The 18,170-nt window shown below is 40.3% G+C and overlaps 1 protein-coding gene and 1 long non-coding RNA gene across 3 annotated transcripts in view; one reads left to right on the top strand and one right to left on the bottom strand.

Annotated features, from left to right (window-relative positions):
• The window catches only part of LOC105678160 (transcription factor HIVEP3), a 29,796-nt gene that overhangs the window by 3,012 nt on the left and 8,614 nt on the right, over positions 1-18,170 (bottom strand). Inside the window, exons 1-7 of one of the 2 annotated variants that reach the window (XM_012377259.2) lie at positions 12,199-12,226; positions 8,421-8,917; positions 4,740-7,569; positions 3,433-3,553; positions 1,167-3,356; positions 355-541; positions 24-272 (exon numbers count right to left, since the gene is read on the bottom strand). In XM_012377259.2, the coding sequence (XP_012232682.1) occupies positions 24-272; positions 355-541; positions 1,167-3,356; positions 3,433-3,553; positions 4,740-7,569; positions 8,421-8,917; positions 12,199-12,211 (6,087 nt within the window). In that variant the 5' untranslated portion in view covers positions 12,212-12,226. Of the gene's footprint in view, positions 1-23; positions 273-354; positions 542-1,166; positions 3,357-3,432; positions 3,554-4,739; positions 7,570-8,420; positions 8,918-12,198; positions 12,227-18,170 lie in introns of those variants that run through there. The other variant, XM_012377260.2, reaches the window with a different exon arrangement.
• LOC105678162 (uncharacterized) overlaps positions 8,914-18,170 on the top strand; it is a 162,865-nt gene continuing 153,608 nt past the window's right edge. The window contains exon 1 of the long non-coding RNA XR_010887801.1: positions 8,914-9,412. This is a non-coding gene — a long non-coding RNA (uncharacterized lncRNA). The remainder of the gene's footprint in view (positions 9,413-18,170) is intronic.

Raw genomic sequence — 18,170 nt, 5'->3', positions numbered from 1 at the left:
GCAATTAGAACTGTGATACGAACCTGCAGACTGTTAAGACTATTATCGCAATCGGTGGTGTCGATGTCATTCAAGTTCACACCAGATCTTTCCATTTCCGCGTAAGTTCCAAACGGTAGCTTGCCCACGCACTCCAGTTTCATAATGTGCATTTTACTGCGAAGATGCTTGGCTAAATGTCCGTGTATTCTAAACGCTATCTTACAATCTGTACACTTGAAAGGTCTGGGATTGCTGGTAGTCGCCGCGCCAAACGTGGAAGTCATACTGACCTGTGGTACAATATTTATTACATACACTCGTGTGTTAAGAGTATAATATTAATTGTTGAAATAACATTGATTCCTTATTTACCTTATTCTGATGGGTAACGGATCTTTCGTGCTTAGTTAAGTGACCTTTACTCCGGAAGGAAACTGCGCAACTTTCGCATCTATACGGCCGCTCAAAATAATGAATGTTGATATGCAACCGTAACTGACTAGGCTTGCTGAACACCTTGTTACAAACGTCACATACACTTCTACCGTCTTCCGTCACACTGTAATTATACCACACACGTTCCATAAGTTTAATAAATAAAAAGCACTTAGTAAGGCTGTGTGATTTTTACAATTAATAACAACAATATAAGGAGAAAAGAGCCAATATAAGATTAATGGCTTCGGTTGGCACATAACATGATCGGGAAGCATCGGCATCCGACGTCTTCACGGTGTTTGAAACGTTTCGTTATTATATATACATATTGTACATTAATTTTTTTATTGTACATTGTTATTTATTGTACATTCAAACTGTTATATTACAAACAATGAACATATACAATATGACAAATGTTTCTATATTAAATCATTCTCAGTGTTTTTACAATCTGTCGTATTTAAAATATATATATAAAAGTTCAGATCACGCGTAATTGGGGCCCTTTTACTCCTATATTTTTGTTATTAATCAATAAAATTACATATAATTTTAAATTTTAAATACAATTATATAACATAATTTTATATTTTTTTAAAAATGTTTTTAATTTTTGCTCTATTTTTTTACTTTATCCGCGTTTAATCTATTTTAAAAATACATATCGAACGTAGTATTATTATCACCTCACATATATATCATTAGTTCTGACAAAGTGTTATAATTAAGAGTATTTTACTCACCTGACATAGTTAGGCATCGGCCCATTGGATGGTTGTAAAAATTCTGCTTGCGGTTTCGAGTTCCCTGTATTCGGTGACAATCGAAAATCTGGTCCACCGACGACCATGTTCCTGGCTACCGCGTGTTTCATATTATCCGGCATGTCTTGTTTAGCCGTCTCTGTGCGTTTTGCGTCGTAGTACACAATTCGTATTTCTTGCGCCAACGTATTTCTTCCATCAATCCTGGCTACCGTGTGTTTCATGCTGTCTGATGTGTTCTGTTTAGCCGCCTCCGTGTGTTTTGCGTCGTAATATATATGTCGTACATCTTGCGTTAATGTATTTCTCGCGTCAACATTTCGTAATTTAGTCGACTCGTGCATCATGGCTGACTGCATTATCTCGTAGTTGGCGCGAGGATCTGGAGGCTGTGTTCTATATTCCGCGAGAGGTCTCATGTCACTGCTCGGTGGTCTATTATCTGAATTTGTTTGTCGCATTTCCATGTTTGTCGACGGCATCAGCTCCTGGATGACTTGCATATCGTGAGCGAACGGTGGCTTGTACTCGCGGCTAGGCGGTCTCATTTCTTGGCCGCGTATCTTGTATTCCTGTTGTTGACTCGGCAGCCTCAGCTCTTGATTCTGCGTTCTGTATTCTTGACCAGGCGTTCTGCTTGGCGGTCTCAGATCGAGATTTCGCGGACTCTGATTCTGCATTCGAACGTCGCTAGTTGCGGTTCTCATCTCGTGATTCGCAGATCTCATTTCTTGACCGACAGAATGACAGTCTCTAGATCTTTCGATTTCGTTCATCATCTTCATCGTGTTGAACATGGAACTCCTATCGATGTCGTTGTTTACGTGCTGCATCAACGACGGCCGATTGTTTGCTTCTATATTCAAAGATTTTGGCGAGTGGCAATCGATATTGGGCGTGCTACGAACAGGCGCATCAATAGAATAAATCGATCTTTCCATCGAGTTATTGTTCTTGGTAACAGATAGACCGTACTCGATACTTGGTCTTGTGCCATCGGAACCGTTAGTCAAACCAAGCTCAAAATTTTCACGCTCAGAAACCGGACGACTAGAGTGTTCTTTATCCTTGTGGATTTCGTAGTCAAATGTTCGTCTCTCCATCGCCATGTTATTCTGATAAATCTTTTCTCTGATTTCCATCTTGATGTCGTCACTAGTGTGCTTCGTCATGTACTTAACTCTAGATTCCATAACAGTGTGCTGCATCTTACTTGGATCAGTATACGTCACTGTCGGAATACTGTTAGAATCTATATATCTGGGTCTGCTAGACTCCTGATGACGCGGATAAATATCTCTTTCTTGCACTTGTTTGTTGTCCAGCTTGGTGTTTCCCACCCGATACTGTTGTTTAATTTTACTGTCCATCACGTATCTCTCCGTGAGATACGCCTGCAGCATCTGGCCCTCCGCGTCCGGTTTCCATTCTCTACCTTGTCTAGGCAGTCGCTCCATCGTCTGGACTATCGTCTGCAGCAAGACCGGTTCGGAAACGGGAGTTAGAATATCCACGGGTCTGACTCTCTGCGGAATCGGCGAGGACAGCAGTTGAGCACAGTTCTGTTTCGTCGTGAGATCTATAGGTTGAGATGGTTGATGACGTGACTCTGCGACATCAGTGATCTCCTCGATCTCGAAGTCAGACTCGTCTTTCTTTGACGACTGAATGACGCTCATCCTTGACTCCTCTGCTATACTTCGGGTCGACGGAAAGTAATAACGATGCGATAAATCGTTCTGGATAAGAGCTGTACCTTGCGTGGTGATACTTTGACTGCTGATAGCCGTCGTACTTGTCACAGTAGATACGACGTTCACTGTGGAGGTCGTCGGTAAGGTGAGGGCATACGGATACGTCGTCGGTCTGTTCGATGGCAGTAAGCCCGGCAATCTGTTCATTGTGTTACGTTGCGAAAGACTGAGCAGACTTTGCGCCGCTTCTTGTTCCTCACTACCAGATTCTTCGCTTTCCTCACCGTCGGTCTCCTCTTCCTCCTCCGAGGATTCCTCCGCGTTACCTCCACCGGCAGCCAGCCGCGCAATCGCCTCTTTATCGATATTCTCGTCGCAAACCGACGTAGGAATCGGTACCACACCTAGTTCCACGCACTTCTTGTAGTGAGCTTTGGATTTCATGTGCTTCGTGAGATTGCCCTTTGTTTTGAAACTGTCGCGCAAACAATACTGCGTGTTAAACTAGGAAGGCTAATAAAATTTATATGGTTTCTTGCTATAAAACTTACCTAAAAGCACAGTGCTTGCAAGTGTACGGCCTAACATCGGTATGAGTTCTGATATGTTTCTTCAGCATAGATGGTTTTTTGCAACGAATACCACATTCCTCGCAGACGTAGCGTCCTCGACCTTGCATAACATACGAGATAATTAAAATAATGATAAATAAGATATTATATAAAATAACTTAAAAATTACAATTTTGGCTCAAATTATTCAAATAAATTAATGAAAACAAGCTACAGAGCCTAAGCTGCTTTACGTGCTTAGTTTATTTGCATATTATAACAACCATTGTTTAGGTCAATTATAACAAATTATAAGGATCTAAACGTTTCGACCATTTGGTTGTGGTCATCTTCAGTAGTTAGTTCTTACATTAATTATAAAATTCGGAGCATATTACACACAATAAATCTTCTTACATTTGTTACTTTTAAAACTAAAATTCGGAATATATTACAATAATCTTCTTACATTCGTTACTTTTAAAATTGTTTAGATGGAAAACATCTCTTGAAAGTCATGCCCCTTCTAATAAACAGCAATCCTTAAATTATTAGGAAGAAAACGATGTCGTGTTTTACATTATTAATATACGCGATGTACTTTTAAGACTCGAGACATTGTGGTTTATTGCAATTATTCTAAAAAACAATATAAAGATAAAAGTAGACATTAGTTCATACTGTTTTTTAGAATAATTGCAATCAACCACAATGTCTCAAGTCTTAAAAGTACATCGCGTATGTTAATAATGTAAAACACGACATCGTTTCCTTCCTGATAATTTAAGGATTGCTGTTTATTAGAAGGGGCATGGCTTTCAAGAGATGTTTTCCATCTAAACAATTTTAAAAGTAACGAATGTAAGAAGATTATTGTAATATATTCCGAATTTTAGTTTTAAAAGTAAGAAGATTTATTGTAATATGCTCCGAATTTTATAATTAATGTAAGAACTAACTACTGAAGATGACCACAACCAAATGGTCGAAACGTTTAGATCCTTATAATTTGTTATAATTGACCTAAACAATGGTTGTTATAATATGCAAATAAACTAAGCACGTAAATCCAGCTTGGGCTCTGTAGCTTGTTTTCATTAATTTATATTATATAAAGCTCTCAAAATTCTTCGTAGCTCTTGTGTTCCGTTTTTTATGCCGTATTTAATTTAAAATAATGAATTATAGAAATAAAAAGTTTTTGGAAAGATAGGTTTATGTTAGATAAAGATATTGTTAAAGAATGGTGAATGTAAATATAATTTTATTTTCTTTGATTTAAAACAAGGTAAATAAATTATTCTCACCTCTGCCGCGCACATAGGTATAATCCTCGTTGCTTTCAAAACCCCCGTCGAATATCTTCACCCTCTTCGCTTTCTCCTGTATGTCACTCTCCAATCCGCTGTCCGGACTGCTGGGAGTGGTTGGTCTTTGCGAGGAGTGTGTTAGAATATCTTCTTGCTTCTTCCACGCGGTGGTGTAATTGAGAGGTATGTGTCGAGAGTCGTAGTGCGCCATATCCACGTCTGGCGGCGCTTCCTTGCATATCTTCCAGTTGGAATACATCGACAGACCGTGTTGCTGCGTGACGTACATTGGCTGCGGTCGATTCAGGGTGCAATAGAACACCCTGGTGGAACACTTGAGTCCCAGATATGTGTAGGCATGTCCGTTTAAATACAATTGTCCGTACGACTTCTTCGGTCGTGGAGTTTCTGGGCTGATGAGAGGGAGTGTGTTCGCCGTAGGCGTGATCCCGTGATGCTTCTTCGGCGTGAACGTGCCGGGTTTCAGCGGCAAGGATGTAGGTCTCAAAAATTTGTTGGTCGTTTCCTTGACGGTCGTTTCACTGCCGCTGCTCTTCGGCGATTTGGCCTCGGGCTGTTTGTCTTTAACAACTAATTCTACGAAAGTTTTCGTTGGCACTTCTGTCTTGGAAGAATCTAGATTGACAAGTATCACCGACGGCGCGTTGTCGGCTTTCGGCTTGGCTCCGTTGAACGCGCCGTATCCGTCCGTGACCTTTGTCCATGCACGCACATCCGAGGAGGTACTAATCTTCAATCGGCCGTTCTCGTGAGGAGGCAGATCGTATTTAGTGCTCGCGACGTGCGTGTCTATCGGTGCTGTTCTGCCAGCATCCACCTCGCTGACACCCCAATTTGACTGCCTCTTCCTGCTCTCCGAAGTCGTTTTGGGCGAGTACTTTAATTTGCTGTAAGAAATCGAGCAAATCGCGGAGTCCACGCCGTTCGGGTAACTAAAAGCCTTGTCCAGTTTCGGACTCTTGTCGTACGTAAATTCTCTTTTCTCCCGAGGGCTCTCCATATTCTTGTACCTCACGACCGCAACCTTATTCTTGAAAGAGGGATCGAACTCTGCTTTATTGTTCTCCCCGCCGGTGGGCGTCGACGACATTCTCGCGCGATACTTGTCTGTCGAGGTTTCGATTTTAACGCTAGGAACTTTAGGACTGGTCATGCCGCTCCTTAGACCGTCGCTGCTGGGAGTCTTAAAGCTGATTTTCGTCGACTCTTTCGCCGGACTAGCCAGGTCCAGAGGTTGGTCCAGCATAGAAGCGTGTCCAGACAACGGGCTGGGTATGCCGGGCACTGTGCTGGGCTGCGCCTTTACTGGACTGGCCAGATCCAACGGTTGAGATATCATGTGCAGACCCGGTAGACCCGGTATCACTTTGTAACTGGCCTCGCCGGCCGTTATACTCGGCGATATGTCTATGGTCGGCGTGCCGGTCAGGGTGTGCGGTCCGGGCATACCGGGCACGTAAGGTATCACTTTGCCGCCGTGGAGGATGCTTGTGACACCGGCCTGCGGCAGAGTCAACGGGTTGTAGGCAGTGATACTCGTCAGCGGGTTGAGGTGTTGCTCTAGATAGTTGTAGCAGGACATAGTGGGCGCTATATTGGGGGTTGATATGTTCGGTATGATGGGTGCCAGTATCTTCGGCGTGTTAGGCAAAGATATGGAGGAACTGGGCGTGCTGGCTGGCGTGCCCGGCGGTTTATGCACCATTGTACCACCCGAGTGAAGCCCGGATCTCACTACGATCGACGCCGTCTCCGAAGTCACGCACTTACTGTTGACTATGTTCTCATTGGTAGGCGAGTTAGTCTGTCGCGGTTCGATTCTCATCGTCTTCGTCTCGCCCGTATTGTCGAGAATCCTCACTTCGCCGCCAAACATCTGCAGTGAGTTTGGACGCGGATACTTGCTCAGCTCTTCCAGTGACCTCAAGTTGGTCGGCACGGATTCCGTTCTCTGCTTCTTCGCGGGTGGTGCGTACGCGTCGACCAGTCTAGTGTTACCCAGCAGAGGTCCCGGCGACGTTAGTGGCTGCAAAGTGCCGTAATAGTCAGCAGGCTTCGAGTCGAATTCGGAATCTCGCTTCTCCAACTCTATTTGATAATCCGCTCCTCTCCGAGGACTGTCGATGCCTTTGCAGTAATATCTACGGTGAGCCTCTAAGTTGTCTATGCTGGTGAAGGAAATATTGCAAGTCGGGCAGACGAAGTTCTCGGCAGTCTCGGGTAGTGATCCTTTCGCGGTATCGCGAGTTTTCAGAAGCAGATCCTTGATAATCGAGCCACTTTCAGAGCTTTGCGCGCCTTCCTTCGCCTCTTGAGTGCAGCTGTCACTGTAACAACGTTTTCTGTTATTCGCGGATTCTTCCGCGGAAGACAGGTTCAAAGGCTGTTGCTCGAATGACTGCTTTGTCTCGACCAAGCTTTGCTGGCGTTGCATCAACTTGTGCAGACGTGGATCGACTGCGTCAACAATTGCTTGATTGTCCGTAATAATTTTGTCGATGTGTTCTTGCAACTGCTCCGCGTTAGGTTTGACAGAATTAGCTGCGGAAGTCGTCGTGGAGGAGGAGGAAGAGCTGCTGGAAGAACTGGGCGATAAGGAAGACGTTTCGGTATCGCTGTTCACGCATTGTAGAGCGGTTCGCGCTTGGAATTTTGGCTTATAAATCTTGCCGGTCTTCACGGTTTTCAGAGCGACGGTGGATACTGTCGTTGTTGTCGCCGTAGGCGTCGAAGCGGGAGGCGGCGGTGGCGTCCCGGTGCCGTTACTAGCACTGTCCGACAGACTTATGTCGGAATCCTCAGACATCTGCGAAAAAAAATTTATAAATTATCGCTGATCAGATGTCCGACGTGGAAACAGTAGTGATTTTTAAATTCCAAAAACAAATCGATGTATAAAATTTTATACAGATGTAACTCTCATGTAAAATTTATATTTTAGTATAATATTTTCATTTATTTTATTTTTTCTGCTGATTATTTCTATGTCATTTGATTTCATTATTAATGGTTGATGATCTTGCGGAATAAAGTTTGTCTCCGAACCTTGTCTCTATCGTCTTTATTAAAACGCTTGAAACATGCCGCCGTGAATTTGACAGCTTCTTCATTTTCAACTTCGCAGATTTGTTGCTATTGTCAGATTCTTCTTTCAGAAGTAACGCAAAAATTATTTTAATTGTGTAACTTTTCTTTACTCACTTTAAAATTAACAGAAAACCACAAGACATAATAAACAAATGACATGCAAGAATAATCAGCACAGAAAATCTTACAAGATTACACTAAATATTGTACGAGAAGTATAGATTTTATATGAGTTATATCATACAAAGTTTTGATATTAATTTGCGCAAGAGTTGATGGATCTTGACACAATTACTTAAACTAAATTTATTATATTTAGAATATTTTACATTAACCCAAAATTGAATAAAAATAAAATGAAAATTGCAAGTGCTACGATAAAAATAAAAATTTATGTTCTTAATAATTATTAACTATAAATTATTCATTTATCATACTAAAGTTAGTTAAATTATTAAAATTTTACCAAGTCAAATGGTCATTGAGGCAAAGAAAAATATATTCTTTTAATCATTCCGTTGATATTAACTTCTATTTTCAGTAATTATTTAAAATAAATTCATAAATTACCTTGTCACCTCTCTCCGTCTTGTGTGCGTGAGAACGCGACCTGCAGTGTTTGTACAAATTCGACTTGGTCTTGAAAGCAAACCCGCAGGGCACACACGGATACGGTCGCTCGTTCGTGTGCGCCCTGATATGCTTCTGCAGAACACTCGGTTTGGCGCATGCCATCTGGCAGTAAGGGCACAGGTAACCGCTCTTCCGGGACTCGGTGGTGGGCTCGGGCCCCTCGGACTCAGTAGAAGCCTCGAGCTTATTTCCAGGTTCCTTCGACGACTCCTTGCCGTCCTTATTCGCGTCCTTCCGCTTGGGCGTCTCGGCAGGGACGACGTTGTTCGCCGTGGCCTCTTTTCTGGGCTCGACGACCTTCGGCGCGACCTCAGTCGTCGCCATCTTCTTGAATTTCTTGTGCAGATATTTTGGCTCGCCATCGTTGTTGTTATTGTTATTGTTATTATTGTTGTTGGTCAGTTGTGGGTCTGTCATCGCCACAGTGTGGGTCTCTGCGAACAGTACGGCACCAGGCACATTTAATCACTGCCGGAGTCGGGAAAACAAGAAGCGAGGTGCAGGAGAGAAGGCGAGATCATGCGCGACGATCGGGTGGTGGGTGATTCAGGTGACTCAGACGTGACAACGAACGACGTGCACGACGACGGAGGGGAGGTGATTCACGAAGGATTCTCGATACTCCGCGCGAATCGGCGAAACTATTCCGCGAAGCAGACGCGCGCGGCGCCGATTAATCCAATATTAATCGCCGATTAGCTCTACTGCATCAGTCGCGCTGCAGTTCGACTGTTCACGCGGATAATAAATACGTAAAAAGCTCCGAAGTAACGGATCGATTTTTTATCATGTGAGAAGTAACTTTACGTAAGGCGCTAATGACACGTCGAATTTACGATGACGACAGGTTCGCTCAAGTAATACATACTCCGTCGTCGTCACATGCAGCGACGATTGTACATAAGGAAAGTACTCGAGGCCGCACACCGGTAAAGTACTGTAAAGACTGGAAAATTCTAGGTGTACCATGCCAATTGCTTTATAATGTTTCCATACATACATAGACGTTAATGCATTTCTGTTGTCATACGTGGGATAAGAAAACATCGATTGGTATGCGTTACATTACGCCATCGATTACGTAGCACACGACGATTATATGACACGCAAAATGAATTGATTTGTTACAAATAATTGCATCAAGTTGCAATGAGTAAGTCGTCATACGCAACATTATGTTAGGATTATCGTTTCATTAAGAAGTGCAATCACGATGTTTTCTCGGACTATTACGCAGAATATCATTACTACCTTGCGTAGAATTGTATATATTATATCTACCTATCTCTATATATTCTATCTATCGTTCCTTACATGACAACACGCATATGCTTACATTAATTAATTAATTTTGCCGTACATCGAGATTAAAATATAACATTTTTAATGAAATCGTATTTTGAGAAATAAAAATGCAACAAATACGTATATTATTTACGAGGAAAGTAGATGGCAGATCCATCGTACACTTTCGCGTTCGGGGAAATGATTGGCCATGAATAACCGCTAATAATAATCTGTCAATAGATATTTTTTCGCAGCGAAGAATAGTCGAGCTATAGCTAAAACGGGCGTGATAGCTAATACATACGGGGAAAAGTAACCACATAAAAACTCCGCAAATAATTTAATTAGAAAACTTGCGATGTATTACCAGATTCCATTTTAATGACATATCGATATCTTAAATCCAAAACCTCGTATTTCGAATTTTTCATCAATTTCACCTTTCTATTATTATGATAGTATTTTTATTTTTTTATGTATCAAATTTTTTAAAAATAATCTCAAAAATTTATTAACAACTTAACAAAGACAAATTAATCGAAATTAATCTAATAAACAGTTTTTAATATCTCCTGTAAAATTTGGATTTTTACGAGGTTTTGAATTTAAGGTACGCTTTTAAATGTGTTATTTTAGAAAGTATCTTTTCAGATATTAATTTGATGCTCTTAGCGCTTAGCATATTTATATCATAGAATATAATGTTAACATTCATTACAGAGACATGATCTGTAAATGTCATTTTGAAGCATTATTATATGATATTTTTTTCTGCAAAAAAATTAATTAGTTAATTAAAATTATTAATGCGTTAAAAGGTAATGCTAATAAAGTTAAAAGATTATTTTAATTGCGTCTGGTGTGGATTAAAGCGAAGATCGGTTCAAACGCAATTATCCACGTGTTCAATATTCAAGGCGCGATAGTCGTCCTCGTGGAATTATGCGACAATGCGACGTTACGAAAGCGGAAGTGGAAGATGAGTTCAACAGTTCAGTTTCTCGTTTACGCACGAGCGACATTTTTCTACATTTTGGTTTAGAAGCGATTGAAGTTTTTTGTGTTCAACCGACCACCGCGATTGAACGTCAATGAATTATTTAGCTTGAGATATTTAGAATTGTAGCCTCTCATTCTCGGCACCGTCGACCTATATACGTCGATTAATTGCGTAATTACCAACCGCGTCGTCGAAACGTTGGATGCAGCTGACGCCTAACTCCTTCATTACAATTCATATTTAATGCAGCCATCAAGTTGATGTTATCAACATGCACCGCAGTTATATAAAAATGTCTTGAAATTAATATGCTTCATATTCGTTTAAAAAAAGATTTAATGTTACGTAATTAAATAGAATTACAAAAATTATTTAGCTTATTGTACGTCTTTAAGTTTCAAGACGTTAAATATTGTTCTAACAAACTAATATCTTTTTTCCCCCTTTTGCAAATTCTCTCATTATCATGCTACACTTTTTGCATTTCTAAAAATTCGCTACAACATACGTCATTATACAGCGCATAAATTATTCAGAGCAGTTCGTACGTGATTTAAATTTTTGATTAAGTTCATCGTCGAGTTATGAACATTTGCAATTTGCAATCCGCAAAAATTCGATTGTTATTGTCCTCGAAAATATAATTGTCGATGACAAGGTGTTAAAACTTTTATTTCGCGTTTTGCAACGTTCTTCAGAAAAGCAAGCTTTACTTTATGAGAAATAATAATAATTCATGTTGACTGCTAATGTTAAAATAAACGTAAAATATTCAATATTCCTGTAAAACAGTTGAAATCAAATTCATGGCAAATGAATATCTTCAAAAGGGTATTAACACACTTCGCTGACTTCTAATACTTTAGAGGAATTTAGAAAAATCACATCTTATAACTCTGCTCTTAATTCTTAATTTATTTTCCATAAAAAGCGGATTTAAATTGTTTTGCATAATCGCTGGTGATTTTGCATATCCGCTGATCGCTGTTGAAATTATTCAAGTCGCAAAGATTTAAGGTCTATGAATAATTCTATATTCTCTGCCCTTCGCCCAGTCGCTGTTCTTCGACGAAGAACGCTCGTCGCCGACCGGGCGTCCACGTTGTTCCCGTGTATATTTTTATAGCTAGCAGAAATCGCTGGCCTTTTCTTGGACGCCACTTTCGCGGCACCGTTCGCTGAAGTGCCCCCGGTAATTTTGGATCGTGCTATTTATACGCGCAAATAGAGAGAGAGAGAGAGAGAGAGAGAGAGAGAGAGAGAGAGAGAGTGTGTGTGTGTGTGTGTGTGTGTGTTTTTGAGTGAGTGAGTAAAGTAGAGAAAGACAAAAAAAGAAGTGAGAGAAGTTGGCAGAACGCGAGCCAATCTGGTTCGCCGACGAAGGTATTCCTCGCCGGAGAGTCATCGCCGTGTCCAAACGAGACTTACGTCGACGGTCCATTTGGCAGCGGTGGTCTCCTTCATCGGAGAAGGAACACCGGGAAAGCACTGTGAAACTTTTCACTCTCGTAGAGGCGCCTAATGCACCGTGCGATGCAGTTTGTGCGACGTAGCAAATTACATCGTGTAAGCGGATTTTTACTTCTTCAAGTTTTCAACCGCGTTTTCTTCAAGAAGGGAAAAAGTTCGTTTGGCATTGCGAAAATGTTGAAATGCTGTTTGCAATATCGAGCTTTGTGTTTTTTTTTTTCAAATTTCAGCAATTCTAAATCAACGTTGATTTAATATATCTTCGCGTTAGATCCCATCGAAGAAGACATTATCCAATAAAAATCGCTCATTATTCGATCGTTCGGTAAGAGCGGTCAGGCTGAATCGCGTTAATTACAGCTGCAGCTGTGTGAGGTTTATGGCGCGCGCGAATACAATAGGTCGATCCGCGGCTGACAAAGCTCCTTTATAAGCGGACACGCTGTGGGAGGATATGCGTGACGCAAACACACGCGAGATACGCGAACTTCATTAGGCACTCCACAGCCGGCGGCGGCGGCGGCGGCGGCGGCGAATCCGGCAGAAATGAATGAAACGACAATGCCACGCTCTTCGTCGTTTCCATTTTTATTTGCTCAGTCCTATGCTCCACGAGCTATATTTGTGACGCGGTATCTACGCCGTATTATCGCAGGATGTTTTATATATTACAGACCGATCCAAAAGTTCATGCACGAGGAAACTGAGTCATCGACATCAATCGTAGCTCTTTTGCGCAATCGCGAATTTACATAAGCTGTCTGTACGTTATAATAGTGCGTACACGAAACTATTATTTGATTATATGGATAGATACAATGGGTGCCTCTGTGATAGTACATATAATGACATGTGTACCACACACATCAATATTCAAATAATAGATTTTCACTCATTTCTCACATGATTGCATTATAATTTACAACTTGCAGGAGATTAAAAGTTGGAGAATTTTTCCAAGTTACGCACATGATAACAATTTTACTCTTAGTTGTGTCAATTTCAAGAGATATATAATTTTTTCACGTTTTCTATTTATAATCATGAATGAAGATTAGTAACAGTGGAATTCGACAAAGAGAAGTAATGAAGATTGATCGACGATATAAGGCTTAATTTTCGGATTATTCAATTAATGACCTCTCAAATATTTGTCTGAAATTGTAGCTTGTTATCGAAGTTATTCGTACATTATACATACGTATTCGCGAGAGAGTCATCCTGCAGCGTATATACTTCGTAAACGTATGGCCGCGCAATAAATACGGTAAGTTCGTATGCACTCGTAAAATCCGCAAAGCGACGAAAATGGGTCATGATGCGTTTTGTGTGCATTTCGAGCAAACGTGGACACAGATTTCGGAGTATATCACACGGTATATTCGGTAGTTTAAAATACGTCGCAGTTACTTTTCTGCGAATAACGCGCTCTAATAACGATTATTACATCGACACGTTTAATTTCATGAAAAATCAAGTAGTTTCTGGCAATATTTAATTGCGAAAAAATAATGTATGAAAAGTAAGATGAAACTTCTACGTTCTAATGGGATAAAAATTAAAAATGTCATTCATGTGTGACGGTTTTTAAAATCCTAGCAAATAAAGTAGTTAAATTTCGATTTACTTTAATGCAAAAGAATAAATATCAGTGTGATCTTATCTTGGATTCACATGACATTTTTCATCCAGAATTACTGTTAATTTACGACTATTGTGGAATAATTTTGGAACACGGTTTTATGCAGAAAACGTTTTCGTTTTATTCTTCTTTAATAAATTCATATTTCAATTTTATTACACGAAACATCGCACATCTCGCAAATGCGCAAAATCGTTAATATACGTCGATAAAGTTTCGAAAATAAACTTTTTCGAAATAAGAATCAATCTAAAATAAAATTGCCTCCATCGTTTTATTTTAGATTGACTACCGCGTCGGAAAAGATATAAGATTTTGGCGTGCCATTGTGCACATAAAGTTAGTTGTGGCATAAAGTTTTATTTTCGGGCTCTCGACCGCCGAGTTTAGCGATTTCGCCCACGTCGTCGTTTTTACCGGTTTGCCGGTGGAATAAAATCTCGATGTAGAGTCAGCCTACAAACTGATCGAGCCTCTGGGGTATTTTATTGATGTATTGGTGTTATTATTGTTTGCCCTCTATCTGGATAGCTCGCTCCCTGACCTCAGTCCCCTTCTCAACCGATGCATCACTCAGGCGTATGCGCGCGAAGATAACTACATCTCGCCATGTTTGGTCAAAAGTAAAATGCAAATATAAGGCAAATTTATACGGTTCACGATGAATAAGTATGTCTGATGAATCATACAAAATACAACTTCATAAACTTCATGTATCCATTTGTAAAAAAGCAAAGTAAAATGATTTCTTTCAAAAGCTGCTGTTGAAAAGGTCACATAAAACTTAATTAGGACTGACAGGCAAATATAAATATTTTTTTTTCCAATAAATTATAAAAAAGTCACAATAAATAAGTAGCTTTGAAATTATGTATCTAGACAAGTTACAGATATTAGTATGTTTTCGGCTTAAACCTGGGTGAGAGTACGAGCGTAAAGAGACGAAGCGTAAACTCGTACAAACGACCAATTGCAACCTATGAATAGTTCGTTCAGTCTGCCATCGTACATCGTATAATGTACATCATGCCACCGTACGCTATATAGACCTGACAATTCGTTAATCGTTTTATGCCGGACGCGTCAGACGCGTTAAACGCTCGTTCAACTGACCGCGACTTAATCCCGTCATGCCTCAATTTTCACACTTATTTACTGACAATGAGTCTGAGTCTCGATAACATCATTTCTATTGTTTGAAATTTCAATTTTCTTTCCCCCCTTTAAAACGTGTTGCGATAATTTCATAAAATATATATATTGTCAGTGAGTTTTAACAATTTCAATTGCTAAATTAATATTTTCGACATTTAAATTCGTTTATTGATTTGTAATAATAAACGGAAAATGTTATATTTTCATATAAAGCTATTAAGTTGAATTTTTTAATTGAAATGGAATTTTGTATTGGTTTTTAATAATATATGAGTGCCTACTTATATTGTTCCAATTTTATTATTAATTTTTCATCAGCATCGAATTTAAATCATCACAGTTATGTGTAATATCACTTATGTGTAACACGTGACTATCAATCGTGCGTAATGCGTAGTTAAGCGGAAAAACACGAGACGAGTAATCTTGATTAATTGCTGCACGAAACATAAGAAGTCCGCGCAGTTCCCTCTTATCTGACTTAATTGATAAGCGGGAAACCAGGCGTTGAATAGCGTTGCGCCATTCTCGTGTGTTATTATTATACAACAACGTCGGGCACTCCTGCACCTGTATACCAACTCAGCGAATGCTCAGCATTCCGTCGTACGTGAATCAGTGGCGTCAAGCATTATCGAACACGATTGCGGAAACCGGCTTGGCGGTTTTGCGACTTTCGCCGGTGAGATCGCCGATCTCTCGAGTATCTCCTTCGCGTCGAGCAGCTGGATAATTTTAGCGAGACCATGGATTTTGAAATATTTAATACGACGAGTTCGATAGCAGTCATTCAATGTGTAAGAAAAGCGCGCGAAATCTCCAAGTATTTTGTTGATTCTGAGGCAGAACCCGAGCCAGTTCTCCGCTTGTTTATTAATTCTGCTTAAACTCTCGTGAAGTTTAATTTGATACTGAAATCGATAATGGCAGAGCGCTTTTCGTAGCGTAGGCAATGTTGTTTTGTTGTATTTATTTGATAAAACACAATTAATTTTAACTGTTTACTAATAGTATTTTAATGTACGCGGATAGTATATTTATTTATTCTGAATGTATCGTCAAATTGTCTGTCTATCAAATGCATGAACGCACCCGCCCAATTAACGTTCGCTTAGCGCAATATTTTACACTGAATCAAATTAGCGATATATAAAATATTTGAATCAATTTTAATCTCTTGTTGAAATTTTTTATGTAAAAATAAATAAATACGTGACGCGATGATGTTGTACAACCAAATATTTATCTGTATGATTCACAGCGATAAGTTTTTAATTAAAGCATTTCTGTTTCTAATTAATTAAAGCTTATTTGCTCTGTCAAGTATCCGAATCAAGAAATTAACGATTCCTTTTATCATATTTTATGTTATTCTGCATATTGCAACATATTACATATTATGTCATTCTTGGAATTGGATTACATCAGAAATGTGTCGCAGCAAAAACGAAGTTGGGAAACACTGATATATCGCATAGCGGGTTTGTGCGGCGGCTGAGCGAACGCCGCTGCACCGGATGAACTCTCCGATCGTACGCTGGCCGCCACCGTCTGCCTCTCCACGGACTGTACTCGCCGCGTGCACGCGGACAGCCGCTGCGAGGTCGTACGGTGCTGCCATCGGCGAGGAAGCAGGAGATTCCCGCAAAGCGCAAATGAGTCACGCGCGCGACCCGGACGGCCGCCGTCGCCGCGCGCGCTGACGAAGAAGCGGCGTTCCTTTCCTCTCCGCTCCCGCATCCACCAGCTGCCTGCTTGCGTCTGACAGAGCGCCTCTCCCCTAACGTCGGCCTTCGCGCGGCCACCACTGACGCACACAAGCGAGCAGACGGTCTCGGTTGTGTTCTCGCGTGCTTGGGGATTCCGCCCGATACTCCGTGCGACAGTCTCCCACCACGCGACGGAGACTCGACACGAATCCACGCTGCTCCGCTCGCGCGCATGCTGTCGGTGAACGGGTGATTGGGTCACGCACCCCGTCGTGCGTCTACGTGCCCTAGGACGTTCACGGCCGCGTATTCACGGAATTCCCCCCCCCCCCCTCTCTTTCTCTACCGGTGCTTTTCAAAGAAAAGAGACTCTCCGAGATTGAATCGAACGAAGGTTTCTCTCTCTCTCCACTATCTTTGCAATTTCCTTTATTCCAGTCCTTACTTTATTTTAATTTTGCTCTAAGTATAATTTTTGTGTTAAAAAAAATTTTATAAAATGTAAAATTATTTTCTCTATGAAATGTGTGTAGTTAAACGGCTCACGTATTTCTTTTAAACGAGTGAAAATAAATCAGCGGGCAAGATTTAATTCACTTCATTCTTTATCATTACATCATTTGACTTGTATGTACTATCTTGATTTTTATAACTTCGAGTAAAAGGCAGATATTTCGACAAGAGAATGGCGCGAAACAAATGTGTTTGCAATGTCCTAGATTGATTGATTGATTTGACGATTGAGTCATTCGATAACCTTCTCAAGCGTGCAAATGATATGATTCCATATTTATCTTCCGATTCGTTTAATTAGATTCTTCCAAGTGCGCTGTTATCTTTAACTGTTTTCATGTATGCCTATGACGCATGGCATAAATCCAATAGCGAATTCTTCGTATTCGTCGTATTCGTCGTCTCTGTTATAAATATCACCGCAACACGTCTTTGTAAATTGCAGATGTCTAAGATTGACCATGCGAATCTACGGAACGACATTTAACATATGTCAGAAATGCTTGTGAAAATTAAGATTGATGTTTGCCAAGTAAATAGCACGATTCTACCAAGAGATTTTAACACAAGTAGGTCTGTTGTACATCGTTTTTACGGGTTTTTTCCCGCAAAAACAAATCGAGCGAGCAATGCTTGTTGAAGCAAGAGCAACAACAAGACAAATTACATTTAACTGTAGTAGTCTCAATTCTTGTAGAATCGCCGATCTCCGTAATTGCGTCACGATCGAGGGAAGACGATACGTTACATTATAACTGTATCTGCAATTTGATATTCACTATCCGTTCATTGCATATTAAAGTATTAAGAATACTTGTCTAATTTAAAAATGATGTAACTATTTAGATTTATCTTAGTAGGCAATTTTTAATAAATTTAATAAATTAATGAGCAGTCATAAAAAAGCTTTT

The sequence above is a fragment of the Linepithema humile genome, chromosome 1, assembly GCF_040581485.1.
Source record: "Linepithema humile isolate Giens D197 chromosome 1, Lhum_UNIL_v1.0, whole genome shotgun sequence".
Taxonomy (NCBI): Eukaryota; Metazoa; Arthropoda; class Insecta; order Hymenoptera; family Formicidae; genus Linepithema; species Linepithema humile.
Note: the sequence above shows the minus strand (reverse complement) of the source record. Positions and strands in the feature narration are given on the sequence as shown.